The sequence below is a fragment of the Coffea eugenioides genome, unplaced genomic scaffold (genome assembly GCF_003713205.1).
Source record: "Coffea eugenioides isolate CCC68of unplaced genomic scaffold, Ceug_1.0 ScVebR1_3598;HRSCAF=5059, whole genome shotgun sequence".
NCBI lineage: Eukaryota > Viridiplantae > Streptophyta > Magnoliopsida > Gentianales > Rubiaceae > Coffea > Coffea eugenioides.
In genome coordinates, this window is record NW_020864190.1 from 669,694 (window position 1) to 685,171 (window position 15,478).

General features: G+C 36.4%; 1 protein-coding gene across 1 annotated transcript; it reads left to right on the plus strand.

Annotated features, from left to right (window-relative positions):
- The first annotated feature begins 1,484 nt into the window (after positions 1-1,484).
- LOC113758086 (WUSCHEL-related homeobox 11) lies at positions 1,485-3,640 on the plus strand. Its single transcript, XM_027301115.1, has 3 exons — positions 1,485-2,046; positions 2,302-2,477; positions 3,604-3,640. The coding sequence occupies exons 1-3, from the start codon at positions 1,485-1,487 to the stop codon at positions 3,619-3,621; spliced, it is 756 nt and encodes a 251-aa protein (XP_027156916.1). The 3' UTR covers positions 3,622-3,640.
- The last annotated feature ends 11,838 nt before the right edge of the window (positions 3,641-15,478 follow it).

Genomic DNA, 15,478 nt, shown 5'->3' on the forward strand with positions numbered 1-15,478 from the left:
CTTTTTTCTTTTTTTAATCTCTATCCTCCATGAAAATTTTTATGTTATTTCACATCCTAAAAGAGAGGTGAGCCGTATTTTAACTCCTCTTGTTCTCTAATTAATTGCTATTTTTTGTCACAATTCATGATTATAATCTGAGTTTTTCTCGAAATGGTTGAAATTTAATCACATGCAACTATTTATTTTGATGTGTAATATTTTTAATTAAAAGTATACATTCTTGTGAATGTCATCCATGTAGAGATACCCTGACTTATTTGCTTCATCAATGGTTGTTAATTCTTTTTCTCTACTTTCTAATTTTAATTGCAGCTTTCTTTAAAGCGAAAGCATAATAGACATGTGGAATGAAAATTAGACAAGTCAATTGCGACGCCACGGTCCTGAGAAACACGAATCTAGCTCTATAGACAAAGGAATGCAAGTAAAAGCTTTTGAGAGAAGAGGGCAAGGTGGAAGAAAATGTAGTATGTACCATTGAATTTCTTGTTTCACATTTTGCGACTCATTATGAAGTTATATTTCAATCTAAAAATCCTAAGACAGTGGAAAACGTATGATAATCTTGGTACATGATTTAGATAGTTTAATGCTCTAATATTGAGGAGACATTATCTAAAGCAGTTACAAGTCCAAAAAGAGAAAAGTCAAAGAAAGAAGCTTCCAAAAACGCAGGCGTGAAAATCATCGTTTTTCTTTTTGGCTGATATTACTATGAGACTTTGAACGAGTTTGAATACCCATATTACAATTTTCCAAAAATTTATGTATATATACAACCTATTATATATTTTGAGAATTAATTCCACGACAACGACAAATATATAGTTAAAAGATAAAAGGTCACTAGATTAGATATGAGGAGGCAAAAAAATTATTGAAGTACACATAAGGTTCAATTCCTGAGGCAGCTAAGTTTCGAAACTGGGTCCCTTTATTTCGTGGAGCAATTAATAAAAAGCTTTTCTGAAAGTTTTTATACAGTAGATGTACTTCAATAGATACCTTAAAAGCATACAGGATTTTTTGTTAAATATCTTTCTGTTTTTCTTTGTTTTATTCTTTTTTGATAGGAAACTAAATTTTTTTTTCTAACAAGGGACAAATAAAACTTCAAAGGTGAAGAGAGAGTTAAAAAAATTATAATTTAAAATTTTTAATTCCTGAATCCTCAACTTTAATCGCTAGATAAATATCCTTCTATCAGTTATAGGTAAAAAAAGTTTTGAAATCTCACGGCAACCAGACCTCAGGCAATGGTATTTTTATCGTAGAAGTCGTGTGTAAACTGTAAAGTGGTGTGATGGAAGGGCAACATCGTAAATCTAGCTTGTGACATTCCCTGAAGGCCTTTATATACTTTATTTGTCACCCAGCTCTCGATGTGGACTCCTGTTGTTTTCATACTATCTTAGTCATTACTCTCTCCATTAGTATTTTCCCACTTAGGTAATCCCCCAATTGCTTTCGAGTCTGCAACCATGGAAGATCAAGAACAGGATCAAACCAACCAAGCGAGCCATGGGTCGGAGAGTAGTGAGAGAAATGAACCAGTTAGGTCACGGTGGACTCCCAAACCAGAGCAAATCCTCATACTTGAGTCCATCTTCAACAGTGGGATGGTGAATCCTCCAAAGGATGAAACCGTCAGAATAAGAAAACTCCTGGAAAAATTCGGTTCTGTGGGTGATGCAAACGTCTTCTACTGGTTCCAAAATCGTCGGTCCAGGTCCCGTCGCCGGCAACGACAAATCCAAGCTAGTCTCAGCGGTGAAGTACAAGTACAGACCAGAACTGCTGGTGCAACTGCAACTGCTATTCCTTATGAAACTAGTTGCTGTGCTGGTTTTTCAAATTCCATGTCTTTTCTTCCGCTGTCTGCATCAGCATCATCAGCATCTTGTCTAGGTGGTTCCTCTTCAGCTTGTGGGATTATCAACAATGATTGTGCTAATGACCTTTTTGCAATTTCAGGCCAAATTGGTCAGCCAGAAATTGCACAAACTTCATCAAGCATCAATCCCCGTTCGCATTATCAATCTGGTAACTAATAGATTTGGTTCAATTTTCATTGGTTTTCTAGTTTCTCCATATTGAAGAGTCAATCTATGAAAGATTGATAGACCCTTAAATTAAGGCCGTGCACAAGATTTGGTTCATTGCATGTGACACAAAATAAACAAAAATAAAAAGTTTAGGGTCTCAGGCACCGGAACAAACAATTAAGGTAGTAGATATATTGCATCAAATTCTGTAGTTCTTTCTTTACTTCAATTTCTCTCAACCATTCTGGATCAGGATTAATATCAGTGTTCATCAATGGAGTTGCAACGGAGCTCCCGAGAGGACCATTTGATCTGAGGGCAACTTTTGGCCAGGATTTCCTATTATTTCACTCTTCAGGAGTCCCGGTGTCTGTCAGCGAATATGGGTTCCTCTTGGAAAGCTTGCAGCACGGCGAAAGCTACTTTCTGGTAAGCAAAAATGAATTCCAGAATTTCGAAACCGATTTTACAAAGAAATCGATAACCTTTAATGGTATTTTCTGGGGCTCAAAAAAGAATTCAATATGCACCGATGGTTTCTTTTGTACCATCAATTTTAAACGAGAATACAAAATTAAACTGTGTTTTCTTCCTTCCTACCTGCCATCTTACAGAGTTTCTTCATTTTCTTTCACTCTCATAGTATTGTTCTATACGAACATTGCATCTATCAATGTTTAGTGAAAAGAGTTTCTCCTCAGTCTCTGGCTTTGAGTTTTGTTTTGCTCTTTGTTGTAATTTTTTAGTTTGAGTCTAGTCCCACACATTCATTGGTGTTGAATTGTTGATTGTTTTGAGCAAAAGTAATGCATGAATGACCTCAGTGCCATACTGCTGTTCTAGTAAGGCTGAGTCTGGCACAGAATTTTCGGGAATCCATGAGCTTCTCTGTACTCTCAGACTAAATTTTAAATTTTCTGACTGCATGCAATTCCGGAAAAGTCATTTGGCAGCATACTTATTTTAACCGCTTAATTATTTATTCCAAGATTCTTTGTCACTTGCAGGATAGATCATTAGAAATCTATTTTAATTGAGTCCGAGATTCCAAAAAGTGGTGCCTATTAATGAAGTGAATTACAATGTGCTCGTATCTTATTTCTCTCCCTCCCTCTCTCTGGATTTATCAATTTGATATTTTTGACGGGATTTTTTTTTTTGAAGATAAATAGCGAATACAATAAAGTGATACAATGTTGAACAACTATAATTGACCAAGGAAAAGCATTTTCAACATGTTTGTGCTCTTTTACATATTTTATGGATGTGCAAAGTAATTTGTCAATGTATACACGGAGAAACAAAATGCTGAATATTTTTTAAAGTTGGTTAGAACTAATAATGAATAGAGGATAATTAGCAAAGTTATTAACCAAAAAGGGCATGACTTTCCTGTTACATTTGAAGTTATTCATCATTATGTCCAAAGTAACTTTAACAATAACAAATTCATAACAGAAGAATCTTACAAGTAAACTGTTTTGATTTATGAAGTTTTCGTGAGATCATCAAGATACATGTATCTCTTCCTATTAATCTAGATTTCTCTTTGCAGGTTCAAAGACCAGTTTAGCATGATCAAGCATTTAACAAGTAGGGGAATCATCCTCCTTTAGGATTTGGTATTTAGGCAGATATTTTTATTTATGAGCAAATAATTTCGTGATGTGTTCTGATGAAATTTTTACTTCGTTTCTGATTTCTTCTTGTATTTGATCAGCTGGCTCGGGTGATATATCATGTTTCTTAGTTATTGTTTTCAGTTTATCAACTTCGTTGAATTTTCAATGGTTTGTACTATTTCTACCTGCAGTATGTATTTTCTATGGCTGGTCTTGCTTCTTAGAAACTGATTTAGCCTTTATTTAGTTTGGAGAACTTAACCTGCTGTCTATAAAATTGGAGATTATCTAAATTTGGCAGTGATTCTCATACTAGACAAGATAAAAATAATCATCTAGAAAGAGTTCAGATTATCCGATTCGGATTTTAGTACACTAATTAACATGTCTAAACCAAGTTTCGCTGAGTAGATGGACGGGTACTAAGATGAGGGGCAAGGCCCTCATGGATTCAATTTTAACTATTTCTAAAATGTCAAGCATAAAAGGTCAGTAGTTTATCATCTCGCTTATCAGCATAGTATAATACGCCCTATGCTGATGAAGTCTTTTATGTATTTTACAACTAAATACTTCACAGATTAAGCAATGAATTAATCAACAGCACCAAAAAGTAAAAGCAGAAGATATAAAAGAGTGAATACTCTCGATTTTCTGTGGTTTCATCATCCTTCTTGGTATCTAAATCCACTTCCAAAGTTTCTCTCAACTTGGTATTTTCCATTGATTGTGTTCTCAATAAGTGTGCAGACAACAAAAGTTTAATTTGATTTATTAATTAAGTCAAGATTATAGATTATTAAGAGAATCTTGATTAAATTAAATTAAATTGCAATAATCCAATAGTGTTTGGCTTACAAATTGTGCCAATGTTATAAGGGTATTAAATCAAGCTAAAGGTACTATATCTATTTCAGTAAAAGTGAATTAATTAATACATTAATTCACCATTAGCTAGTTGAGCCAGCTTATTATTAAAATCTTAGCTCCAGAGCTACAAGGCACCCAAATCATAAGAAGATTTTGGAGGGTTTTCTTGAAAACCAATCTTCCAGAAGGTTTTCACATAAGTCTACATATATTGGCTATAAATATCTCAAGTCAAGAGTTATATATTAACATCACAAAATTCGGAAGAAACTATTTTCAAATGCTCTCAAGAGTATTTTTTTTTTCCCTCAAATTCAAGTCATATAAATTCTATCGTTCATGTTGAAGGCTAGAAGATCTAATATGCAAGTGTTCGAGCAACGCCATCAAATCACCGTTATCTACGCACAAATTATAGGAAACACTCTTTTAATGGAAAACAAGCATTTTGGCCCTTCAATTAAATCAAATTGAAGAGAAGAATCAGAGGGCTATTTTCTTTGATTTAAGAAAATTTCAGAGAGGTAGTCTCTTTTATTCTCGTATTAATTAAATTTGATATTTGTACATTTTTTCCTATCTTTTGTTCACTCCAAGTAGAACCATTTTTGCCTATCATCTCTGACAAGTGTTTGTTTTGTATATGTTTATGTGCTTGTTCATGTTAGTTTTGTTTTGTATATGTTTATGTGCTTGTTCATGTTAGTTTTGGTGTTTTTCAATTGTTTTAAGAGTTGAATAACAAGGTTTCTAAGTGAGTTTTGCATTTTGTGATTAAAGTGAGAAACATTGCATTTGTATGGAGTTAAATAGTCAAAACTTCATGTTTTCTAGGTTTCATTGATTCAATCATCAATTGGAGTGAAGTGAGAAGAAGTTTGGATGATTTTTGATGTTTTGAAGTGCATTCAAAATGATCATGAAGTGTAGAAATGAAGAAATGCAATGCACGCTGCACGGGGTTGCAAACGAATCAAGTTTAATCAAGTAACTCACGAGCTTGCTTGGTCAAAACTCAAGCTCGAACTCACATTGACCGAGTTCGGATTTGAATTCGAGTAGCTCAAGCTACTTGACGGGTCGAACTCGAGCTTAATATGCGAAGCTCGAAAGCTCGTCGAGCTTAATCGAGCTTCACATATATATATTTTTTTAAAATTTTTTATTTATTAGTCTGAAATGTCAATTTTGTTCCTTGTTTAAAATTATATAAAATATAAATTTATATTTCTTAACCTCAATTAGGCTTGACTGGGCTTGATAAGCATAAGTTCAAGTTTGAGTTAGAGTAATGCAAAATAAAAGCGAGCTCAAGCTTGAGTTTGAGCCTAACTTTGCTCCTCGAGCTCAAGTTTGAGTCCAAGTTTTTTGGCACAAGTCGAACTAGAGTAGTCGCACTACTCGAACTCGACTCAACTCGATTATACCCCTACACTGCATATGAGCAAAGAAAGGAAAGATTCGTGAAGAAAAAAGCCTAGGGCAATCCATGGACGGGCTCCAACCTCCTAGAACCAGATTCAAGAACGGATTGAAGGCAAAGAGTGAAAACTCACGAAGAACAAAGCAAACGAATGGGCCCGCGGACCTCAAGTCCGTGTGTAAGGACCCGAAAAATTTTCTTATTTTATATAATTTTATTTTATTTCTTGGAAGACATTTTCTATACTTTACTTTATTGTCTTAATCTCCTAGATATTTTTTACAAGTGAATCACGTTTTAAATCATTTTCCATGTATAAGTTAGTGCATGTTAAGTTTGAAGTGCATTATGCAAGTGGGACCTGCTAATACGGTAAGTGCGATAAATTTTTGAAAATTAAAAGGAGTTTTGTACAAAGAAATATTATTTTATAAGGTGTTAAGAGATAATTAGAGATTGGTTAGATATTTTAGTGATTAGAAGACAATAGGATGAGGATTAATCTTGGAAGGACAATTGTCACAACATCCATGGAACTTTGACCTTGATTTGGACTACTCTTAGTGTGAGGACCCGAAAATTCCTTTAGAATTTCCTCCCATTTTTGAAACATTAATTTATATTTCCTTCTATATTTATTTTTGACTATTCAACTATTTATTAGCCCCAAATTTCATGGTGATTTCATTAGTTGAGTCAAGAGTTTTACTTTTATTTTTAAAGTTAGAATAAGTTAGGGTTTTGGTGCATTTTGGTAGTGTGATCGATTTGTGAGGTGTGTGCACTAAATTTGGCAGATAAGAGTGGCTATTAAATAAGAGGAAGTATGTGGTTAAAAAGTGCTAAGAGTAAGTTAGTGAATCATAAGTTAAGATAAAAGTATAAGAGAGTTAAGAAAATATCCTTGAACCGACGTGCGCCGTTTGTTATCGGTGGAGGACTCCACTTGACCAATACTTTCTTTCCCTAATCTCTTTCTTTTTATTTCATTACTCCCTTCCCTAATTTTCCCTAGGGTTGGCCAAATTGTTTGACCAAGAAAAGAAAAAAAAAAGGGAAAAAACTTGGCTTGCCAATTGTCAACAAGCCTACAAAGTTTGACTAAGACTTGACCAAGACTAAGCTTTCCTCTTATCTTCATTAAGCTTCCATTTCAATAAAAAATCCTCCATTTTTAGCTTAGGATGGCCGAGATTTTTGACTAGAAAAGAGGGGAAAAGAAGGCAAAATAAAGGAAAATTGAGGGAAAGCCAAGTGTTGGCAATCAAGGCATTCTTTGACCAATGTAACCTCTAGTCCTTATCTTGCAAATTTCACCAAAAATCCCTTCATTTTGCTCCCTTCTTGGCCAAACTAGAGAGAGAGAAAAGGGAGGAGAAACTTCAAATCCCATCTTGGATTTTGTTTGATTTGGAGAGAAATCAACAAGAACCACAAATCTAATCCGAACAAAGGTGCGACAAGGTGACAAGGAAGCTTGAGGTGGAGTGATTTTGCATAGGCAGCCTTGGTTTTGTATTTTTTTCTTGAGGTTTGAAGGTATTAAGATAAGAAACTCTCCTTCCTTTCTTATGTTGCATTTTATTGGATAGATGACTTGAATATGGAAGATATCATGAATTTGTGAAGTTGGTAGAATTTTCCAGGTTAGGGTTTCAAAATTTCATCTTGAGTATATTTGTTTATATATCAAGTATATGTTGAATTTGGTTAGTCTTTGCTATCTAGAATATGTACCAATTGTCTCCTATAATTTGTGAGCTTGATTTGGGGATGTTATACTATGAGATTGTAGCCTTGAAAATGGCTGGAAATTAGGGAAAATAAGGGGAAGTGCTGCTGAAAATTTTTTCGCAGGATACCTTGAGCAGTCTTGCGAAATCTACTATATCTTGTGTAGAAAAATCCAAATTGAGTTCCACTTGTTGCTTTGAAAACTAGACTCATTGCTCTTTGAACCATGAAAATTTCAGAATTTTTCTCAATTCCTATGAATATCTGTGATTTTCCAAAGTTGACTGAATTTTCATTCCTGTTTTATCTTTCTACCGGATAAAGCAGCCGCTTGAGATCGGATTTTGACTGACTGTTTGACAGAATCTTGCAAAGGTGTCTTCTGAGAAATTGTAACCCTTTGAATCTATTTTCCAACGGTATAAAGTTTATAAATTTTGGACTTAAGAAGCTTGAGATATGATTTTTCAAATAGCATTGGACAAAACTGGGAAAAATTCTGTTTTCTTAAAACTGTCCTTACTTTCACTCCCAATTTCAAGTTGGAGTTGTTGAACCATTTTGAACTTGATTTTTATTTTGGAATAATGTGACTTGGCATAGTGGATCTCATGGCTCTTTATAAATGTGATTTTAGGACGTGGAGGTAAGGTCGGAAGTGCACATGAGGCGAACACTTGAACTTGTACCATGGTGAGTGTTCCTTGCATGTTTGTGTAATAAGTGACTATGTGAATATCTGTGAGTGATTGTTTGAATGTTAAATGCTTTCCAATGACTATTAAATGGATTTTCAATGGGCGAGTATGTACTTTATCGCACTCGACCTAAGTGAATGTGAATTTTAAATGATCAAGTGATTGAACGTTACTTGTGCATGAATGTAAGCCTTTGGCTGAACTGGGCCCTTGCCCTTCGTTGCCAGTCGACTCGAGCCAGAAGCAGACTCGGTCAAGCGGCTGGTGACCCTGGGACAATGTTTGGTATACAAGAGTATTACCACGGAATTTGGTGGAGGACTGGCCAGTGAATTCAATGCAATGAAATCAATGAATGAGTGACAATGAATACTGAAGGAGTTTTCAATGTTAAATGTTTTGAAATGATGGAGGAATAAGGGAAATGGTTGGCGACTGAATGACTGAATGAATGGTTCCAAGTGAGCACGTATCCTTCCAATGAATGAATGTTTATTTCTTGAATGACTGTTTATTATTGTGCAAAGTGTTCAAACTGTTAAGTACCATACTTCTTTGGTTTCTCTACCTGATTGCTTGTTTGGGAACCTCACTGGGCTTTTAATTCATTCCTTTAGTTTTTGTTTTCCTTATAGGAATGGAGGCCTGGAGCAATTAAGTGTGACCTAGAGTGTATAACCCTCTTGTACTTGTACTCTTGGTTGATAGGATGTATTTTGACATTTGACGTTGTATCATACATTTGGCTTTTGGGTTGTAAATAAGTTTGCATTTTGGTTGAATTATAGAACTTAAATATTATTTTGGAGGTTTGAACGATTAATCTTGAGAGTTGATTGAGTGAGTGAGTGAGTCCTAATGAGAGTTAGGCAGGCGGTCCGCCAAACCCTTGGGTACACCCTAGGGGGTGTGACGATCCCACGTCCCCCTAGGGTGTATCCCAGGGTTTAGCGGACCGCCTGCCAACTCTCGCCAGGACTCACTCACGCGTAACTCGAGAAAGATACTGCGTCCATAGAGAAGAAATGAAACAACAATATCAAACTTAACATATACATTGATGCTCAAATCCAGCTACAAGGTTTATACACGCCCAAAACGTTAAAGTATTTACAACGCAAGTAAAATCAACCCTAGTCGAGTGTTAGCGCGAGTACAATAGCAAATTCCAAAAAAAACTAGACTACGCTAGTCTGTACAAGTCTCACGCCTCGTTTGTATCCCCTGTAAGGAAAACAAATGGAGTGGAATGAGCTAAAAGCCCAGTGAGGTTCCAAATAGCAAGTTGACTATGATTTAAAAGTACAAGTATCAACGTAGCAAAAGAACGAGCATAACAAGTTCATAAAAGTGAACAATACACTTCAAGTAGCAAATTTCCAAGTGAACGAGTGATAAATTCTTTTCTAAAAGAAACAATAACACTACGAATAACAATCCAGATGTAAGGATACCGATGGCTCTCAGGAGCCAAATTTTCCATTGCTTCACCAGAGCTTGATCAAGTATTAGTTGACACTCCGTCAACTTTCAAGAAAGGTAACCAGTGCAGTAGTACTTCGCTTGACTCCAATCCGTCCACCATTCAACCCCCTTACCGGGCCCGAACACCAACTAAACACTGGTGATAATACTCGAGTATACCAATTAGTCGAGGAGATAACAATCCACTTGACATCACTAACTACCCATGGTTCGTTATCTAATCGACCAAACCCTTGCCGGCTCGACTCGATTAACTAGCTAGTGGGGTTTGGGTTCCCAAGATTTCGATGAGATAACATCTCCAATCGAATGAATCAAGATAAAAGTACGGAGACGGGAATGAGAGGCACCTCCCACTCGGATTGAGTGTGGTACATGCTGCCGCTCCAGCACTTACAAATCAAGCACAAGTATATCAAGTCAATTGTACCAATAAACACGTACATATCACATTAGGGCAAGTGCGATAAAGTACACCCTTACCCGACCATACCAATCAAATATCATTCGATCACATTAGTCAAGTATTGAAAACAAGTGTCAAGTTCAATCAGGTATTTGGAAGCACTCACCAAAATGTAATGCTTTTCAAAAATTACGTTCAGGTGCAACTTCTTGGTCGGAGTCCAAATCTGCGATAAAATATCATTGACGAATGTAAAACTCTCTAGAGTTCGAAACATAGGAGTTTCGCTTCAAGAAAATCAAGTAAATGCAACTCGTTTAAGTAGTATTCACGATACTTATCAAATCCCGAAAAATTTATGCTCGCTCGTTTAGTTTCGGTGAGGAAGCGGTTAAAACTTTAGAACTCCCATTGGAGTCGAAAGAACGAGGAAAACGTATTTCTAGTAGTCATTATTTCATTTTCCAAGGGTACAAGTTCGGCCAAGTTCTGACTTATATACCTCGATAAAAGAAGACGCAATAGCCTAGATGGTTCAAGTGGTATTCGCTCTCAGGCCTTGCTCAAGTCGCAAGTATATCTATCTAACCCTCGAGCGTAAATTTAGGCAACACGCCCTTTGTATTTACCTATTTTCCAGCCATTTATGGCTTCAATATTTTCCTCAAATCAGTCCCAAAGTCACATACAAAATAATCTCACTTCAATAGCCGTTCAATAGGCTCAATGTCGTACAAGTACAAAATCAAGCTAGGAAAATGTCCGGAAATGAAGTTTAAGTCATAAAACAAAAGATAGATTTGACGTCGCTTAGCGTATCGGACACAACCGAAGCTATGCTTATCGGATTGGGGTACAATTTATACCATTTACAACTTTGATGAAAACCACTCAGTCCAGTTCATAGTGTATCTAGGTCAAAATTTCAAATTACAGAACCAGAATCTCACAATCAGGCTAGTTAACTGCACTATACGTAAACGACAATAGCTCAGCCTACCGAAGTCCGATTGAGGCATTTTCAGGGGCGTTGGAAAGCTAAGACATAGAAATACAACTTCTGTGTTTTGGCCAGATGCTAATTCAATACGGATCAGGGTGAACAGATGCGGTCAGGTTGGTGAAATGTCAAAACTGGCCACAAAGCTCTACCTATGGCAGTCAGGGATATTTTTGTCTTTTCACCTGCTACAGTGTTTGGATTGAGTTGGAATTTTACAGACAGCTATAAAATATCATTCCCTACAACTTTTATGCTTTGTTCTAAGCCTAATTCGGCCCCCATCATGGTCAAACAGAACCAGGCAGAATAGGGCAGTGAAGAATCTCAATTCTGGAATTTTAACTTTTCCACTAGAAATTCATATCCAACAAGTACTCTATCATCAAAACCATCAACTACTAGCTCAATAAGATCAATTAAGAGGTAGATAACCATAATCAAGGCTGAAAATATAAACCCTAGCTGCATACTCCAACATCTCATTCCAACCTAACAAATTTACCGTCATAAGGCAAGATTAAGAGCTTCTAGCTAAACTTGAACAAGATTAAATGCAAGAAAAGGATAGGAAACCATAATACCTCACCAAGACTCCTTGCAAGAGAGAATAACAACCTTTCCCTCCAAAGTTTCACCACACAAAGTTTCTTAAGAACTAAAGGAAGAGTTTAATCGGTTTAGATTTTGGATTTTCACTCAAATTAAGCTAAAAATCAAGATGGAAATTGAATGGTTTCTTCCCTCTTTTCTCTCTCACTCTCACAGCTGGAAGGTTGAGAATGAAGGCTCAAATAAAGCTTCAAGAAGGTTAAAATGATAGGAATTAATTTGGGTCATAGTTGACAAGTGTCACACTTTGATTGGAAGTCAAATTTTGTTCTTTTCTCTCTTATTTTTGGTCCAATATTTCGGCTGCCTTGAGGATATTTTGGGGGCTGATTTTAATCAATTAATAGCAAGGAGATTAAGGTAATAAAGTAGTGTTCAAATGGTGCACTCACTCGGTAACAAACGGTACCCGTCGGTTCAACCCGTTTTTTCTTAAATCGCGTATACTAGGGTTTTAACTTATAATTCACTAACTTATTATTATCCCTTCTAATTATACACTTAATAACATCTAAAACTCACTCTTAATCACCAAATTTGATCCACACTCCGTACCGAATAATCACACTACAAAAAGGTGTAAAAAACCCTAATTTTCGATAACTTGAACACGAAAGGGAAAACCCTTAATTCTATGTTCATTTGCACTTATTGTGGGGTGATTGATTAGTAAGGCTAGTCTAAAGTAATAAGGTTCAAATAAAAGGGAATTTTTAAGAAAAATATAAGGAATTTTACGAGTCGTCACAGGGGGAGGTGGGGTCGTCTCACTTAGCCTTTAAGTAAAAGAAAAATTAACCAAAAATTTCATTTCCTTTCTTTCTTCTTGCCCTTGGCCGTGTACTTCATCTCCCAATTAGCCAAGAAAGTTCCAATTTTTCTTCTCCTCTTGGCTGGCCATCCCCTCTCCATTTTTAACCAAAATTTCAGTTTCATCTTCTTCCTTTTTGCCTCCAAAAACTCACTCCAATCTTGCTCATCTTCTTGGACCATCACTCAAGCTTAGTAGGAGACTTGGAGGAGGAAGATTCTTAGTGGTTTAGAGCTTGTTTCCTTGTAGTTTCTCACTATTCTTGGAAGAAGGTAAAACCCCTCAAAGCCCTCATTTTCTTTCATCTCTTAGTTAGATTTTGGTTAGTTTTAACTAAGTTAAGCTTGGATTGTTGATGGATTCCTTGAACCTTGACTTTAGGTAGATGTATTCAGGTGGATTCTTAGGTAGTGGCCTTGAGGAATTATTGTTTGTTTGGTTATTGTCTTGGTGATTTATAGTTTGGTTTTGGTATGAAGAAGTTGGAGAGAAAATTTGATGGGAAAGTGGAGCAAGTTGTCCGATTTTTGCTGGTTCAGTTTCCCTAATTTTAATTTCAAATTTTGTGGTTATTTTGATGCCAAAATGCTTGTTATATGTTGGTGTATATGTGTGTAATTTTCTCCTGAAAAGCATTTCATTTGGTTGAGAGAAGGTTAGGTTAAAGTGAGGAAGCAAATCTGGAAAACTTCTGATCAGTGTAGCCATCCAGTGTACACTCATCAGGTCATAAATTTTCGTACAGGAGTTGAAATCAAGTACCATTTGTGGTATATGAAACTAGACTCCAAGATCTTTCTAACGGTATAAAATGCACCCGCTAGTTCGTTTCCTATGAGCTGCAGTGAGCCGGCAAAATCGACTGATTTTTCCTCACTGTTTTAACCGAGAAGCATACACAGCTGCAGTTTGTAGCTTGTTTTCACTCATTTTACAAAATGAATTTGAAGACAGTTTCTTCCAGTGATTTTTATCATTTTGAATCTAGTTTTCAACACCATAAACCACGGTAATTTTGGACTTGTGTAGCCTTAGTTATAACCTGATTTTGAAACTGTGTCGAGTGCTCCAAAGCTGGAATTCCGTGAACCAGGTTTCAAAAACATCAGCTTTCATAAAACTGTTGTATCTTGGTGTAGAAAGATCCAAATTGAGTTTTGTTTGCTGTGTTTGAAACTAGACATGGAGTTATTTCAGTGGTTTAAATTTCAAGGGCTGATTCTATTTCTATGAATTTTTCCAAATTTCCAAAGTTCACTAAAAATACAAGACTGTTTGCTCTATTCTTACTGAAACAGTGATTTGGAGCTAAGATTTGACTGATTTCAGATTTGAATCTGGAAAAAGTGTCTTCTAGAGAGTTTTAGTTCATTGAGTCTATTTTCTAATGGTATATGATTTGCCAATTTTGGATTTATAGAAGTCAAGTTATGTGTGACAGCCCCACCTTCCCCTAAGGCGAACCAAAAGGGGTTAGCGGACTGCCTGCCCAGCTATCGCCAGGACTAACGGTGCAGTTAGAGCGATCTATTGCATTCCGGAACTTACAACCGCACGTAAAACAAGTCAAAATGTCAAAATAACCCAAAATAAAAAAAATGAAATTCGGAGTCGGCCATGAATAGTAACCGACCCGTCAGAACCCAACCAAGTATCAAGCAAACATTCACATCTTGAAAGTCAGCATTTACAAGCCAAAATGGCATACAAAAGTATTCAAAAGTGGATACAAGTCTGGTTTGCCAAATCAAAAGGGAAACGGTCCCAAAAGTACATTTAGGGTTTCAATAAATGTGCTATACAAAAGATATGTCCAACTAGCTCATTTCGGCAACCAATTATCAATTGCAGTCCAAAAGTATTTATTTTCCTGTAAGGAAAACAAAAGGAATAGAGTGAGCTAATTGCCCAGTGAGAAAATACTACTCAAGCAACCAAGTTCATATAAGCATCAAGCTTTTCATTTCAATACATCAAAAGTAAACAAAGGCACACATTAATGGTGGTGATAAAAGGATACGGGCGGCTCTCAAGAGCCCTTTTCCGCGTTTGCATTCTTGATCGAAGCTCATTGACTCTCCGTCAATGTTTAAAAGTAACCAACCGTAGACTCCACTTTACTTCCATTCCTTCCACCCAACATACCCCTACCGGGCCCGAAATCCAAACACTTGCACTATGGTATTACTCGAGTATACCGGAACCGAGGGTCTCAATACCCAAAGATCCCAAAACAGACTACCGTGGTTCGTTATCTAATCGACCAGGCCCTTGCCGGCCCGACTCGAGTAACTGGCCACAGGTGTTGAGCTCAAAGGTAACAAGCATGGTCGTTGGATACTCGTCCAAACGCCACCAAGTCAAGTATTTTTCATTTCATGTAACATTTCATGTAACATTCCAATAACCTGATAAACAATAAGTGAGAGTGATAAAGTACGCTCTCACTTCAATCAATTAACATTCAACTCATCAAGTTCAAGTATCAAAGCTATATAGTAACACATAAGTGAGTTGTACACTCACCAAGCTTGAAAGTGATATTTCATGCACTTCCGTCAAAGGAACGTCGTGGACCACCGTCACGCCCTAAAACACGCAAACAAGTACAATGAGACTCGATAACGAGTCATAAACCAATGCCAAATATGACCCCAATAGGGTTCCATAAGCATATACAAGCATTAGGGAAAACCAGAAAATCCGGAAATGAAACTAGTTGTAACCCTGGAAAAAAACAGTTTTCGACCTCATTTTACGGTAATGGCA

Excerpts from the sequence above, each read along its gene's own strand:
- LOC113758086 (XM_027301115.1), top strand. The coding sequence starts at position 1,485 with ATGGAAGATCAAGAACAGGATCAAACCAACCAAGCGAGCCATGGGTCG. Across the intron at positions 2,047-2,301 it reads CCGTTCGCATTATCAATCTG|GATTAATATCAGTGTTCATC; the intron begins GTAACTAATAGA and ends ATTCTGGATCAG.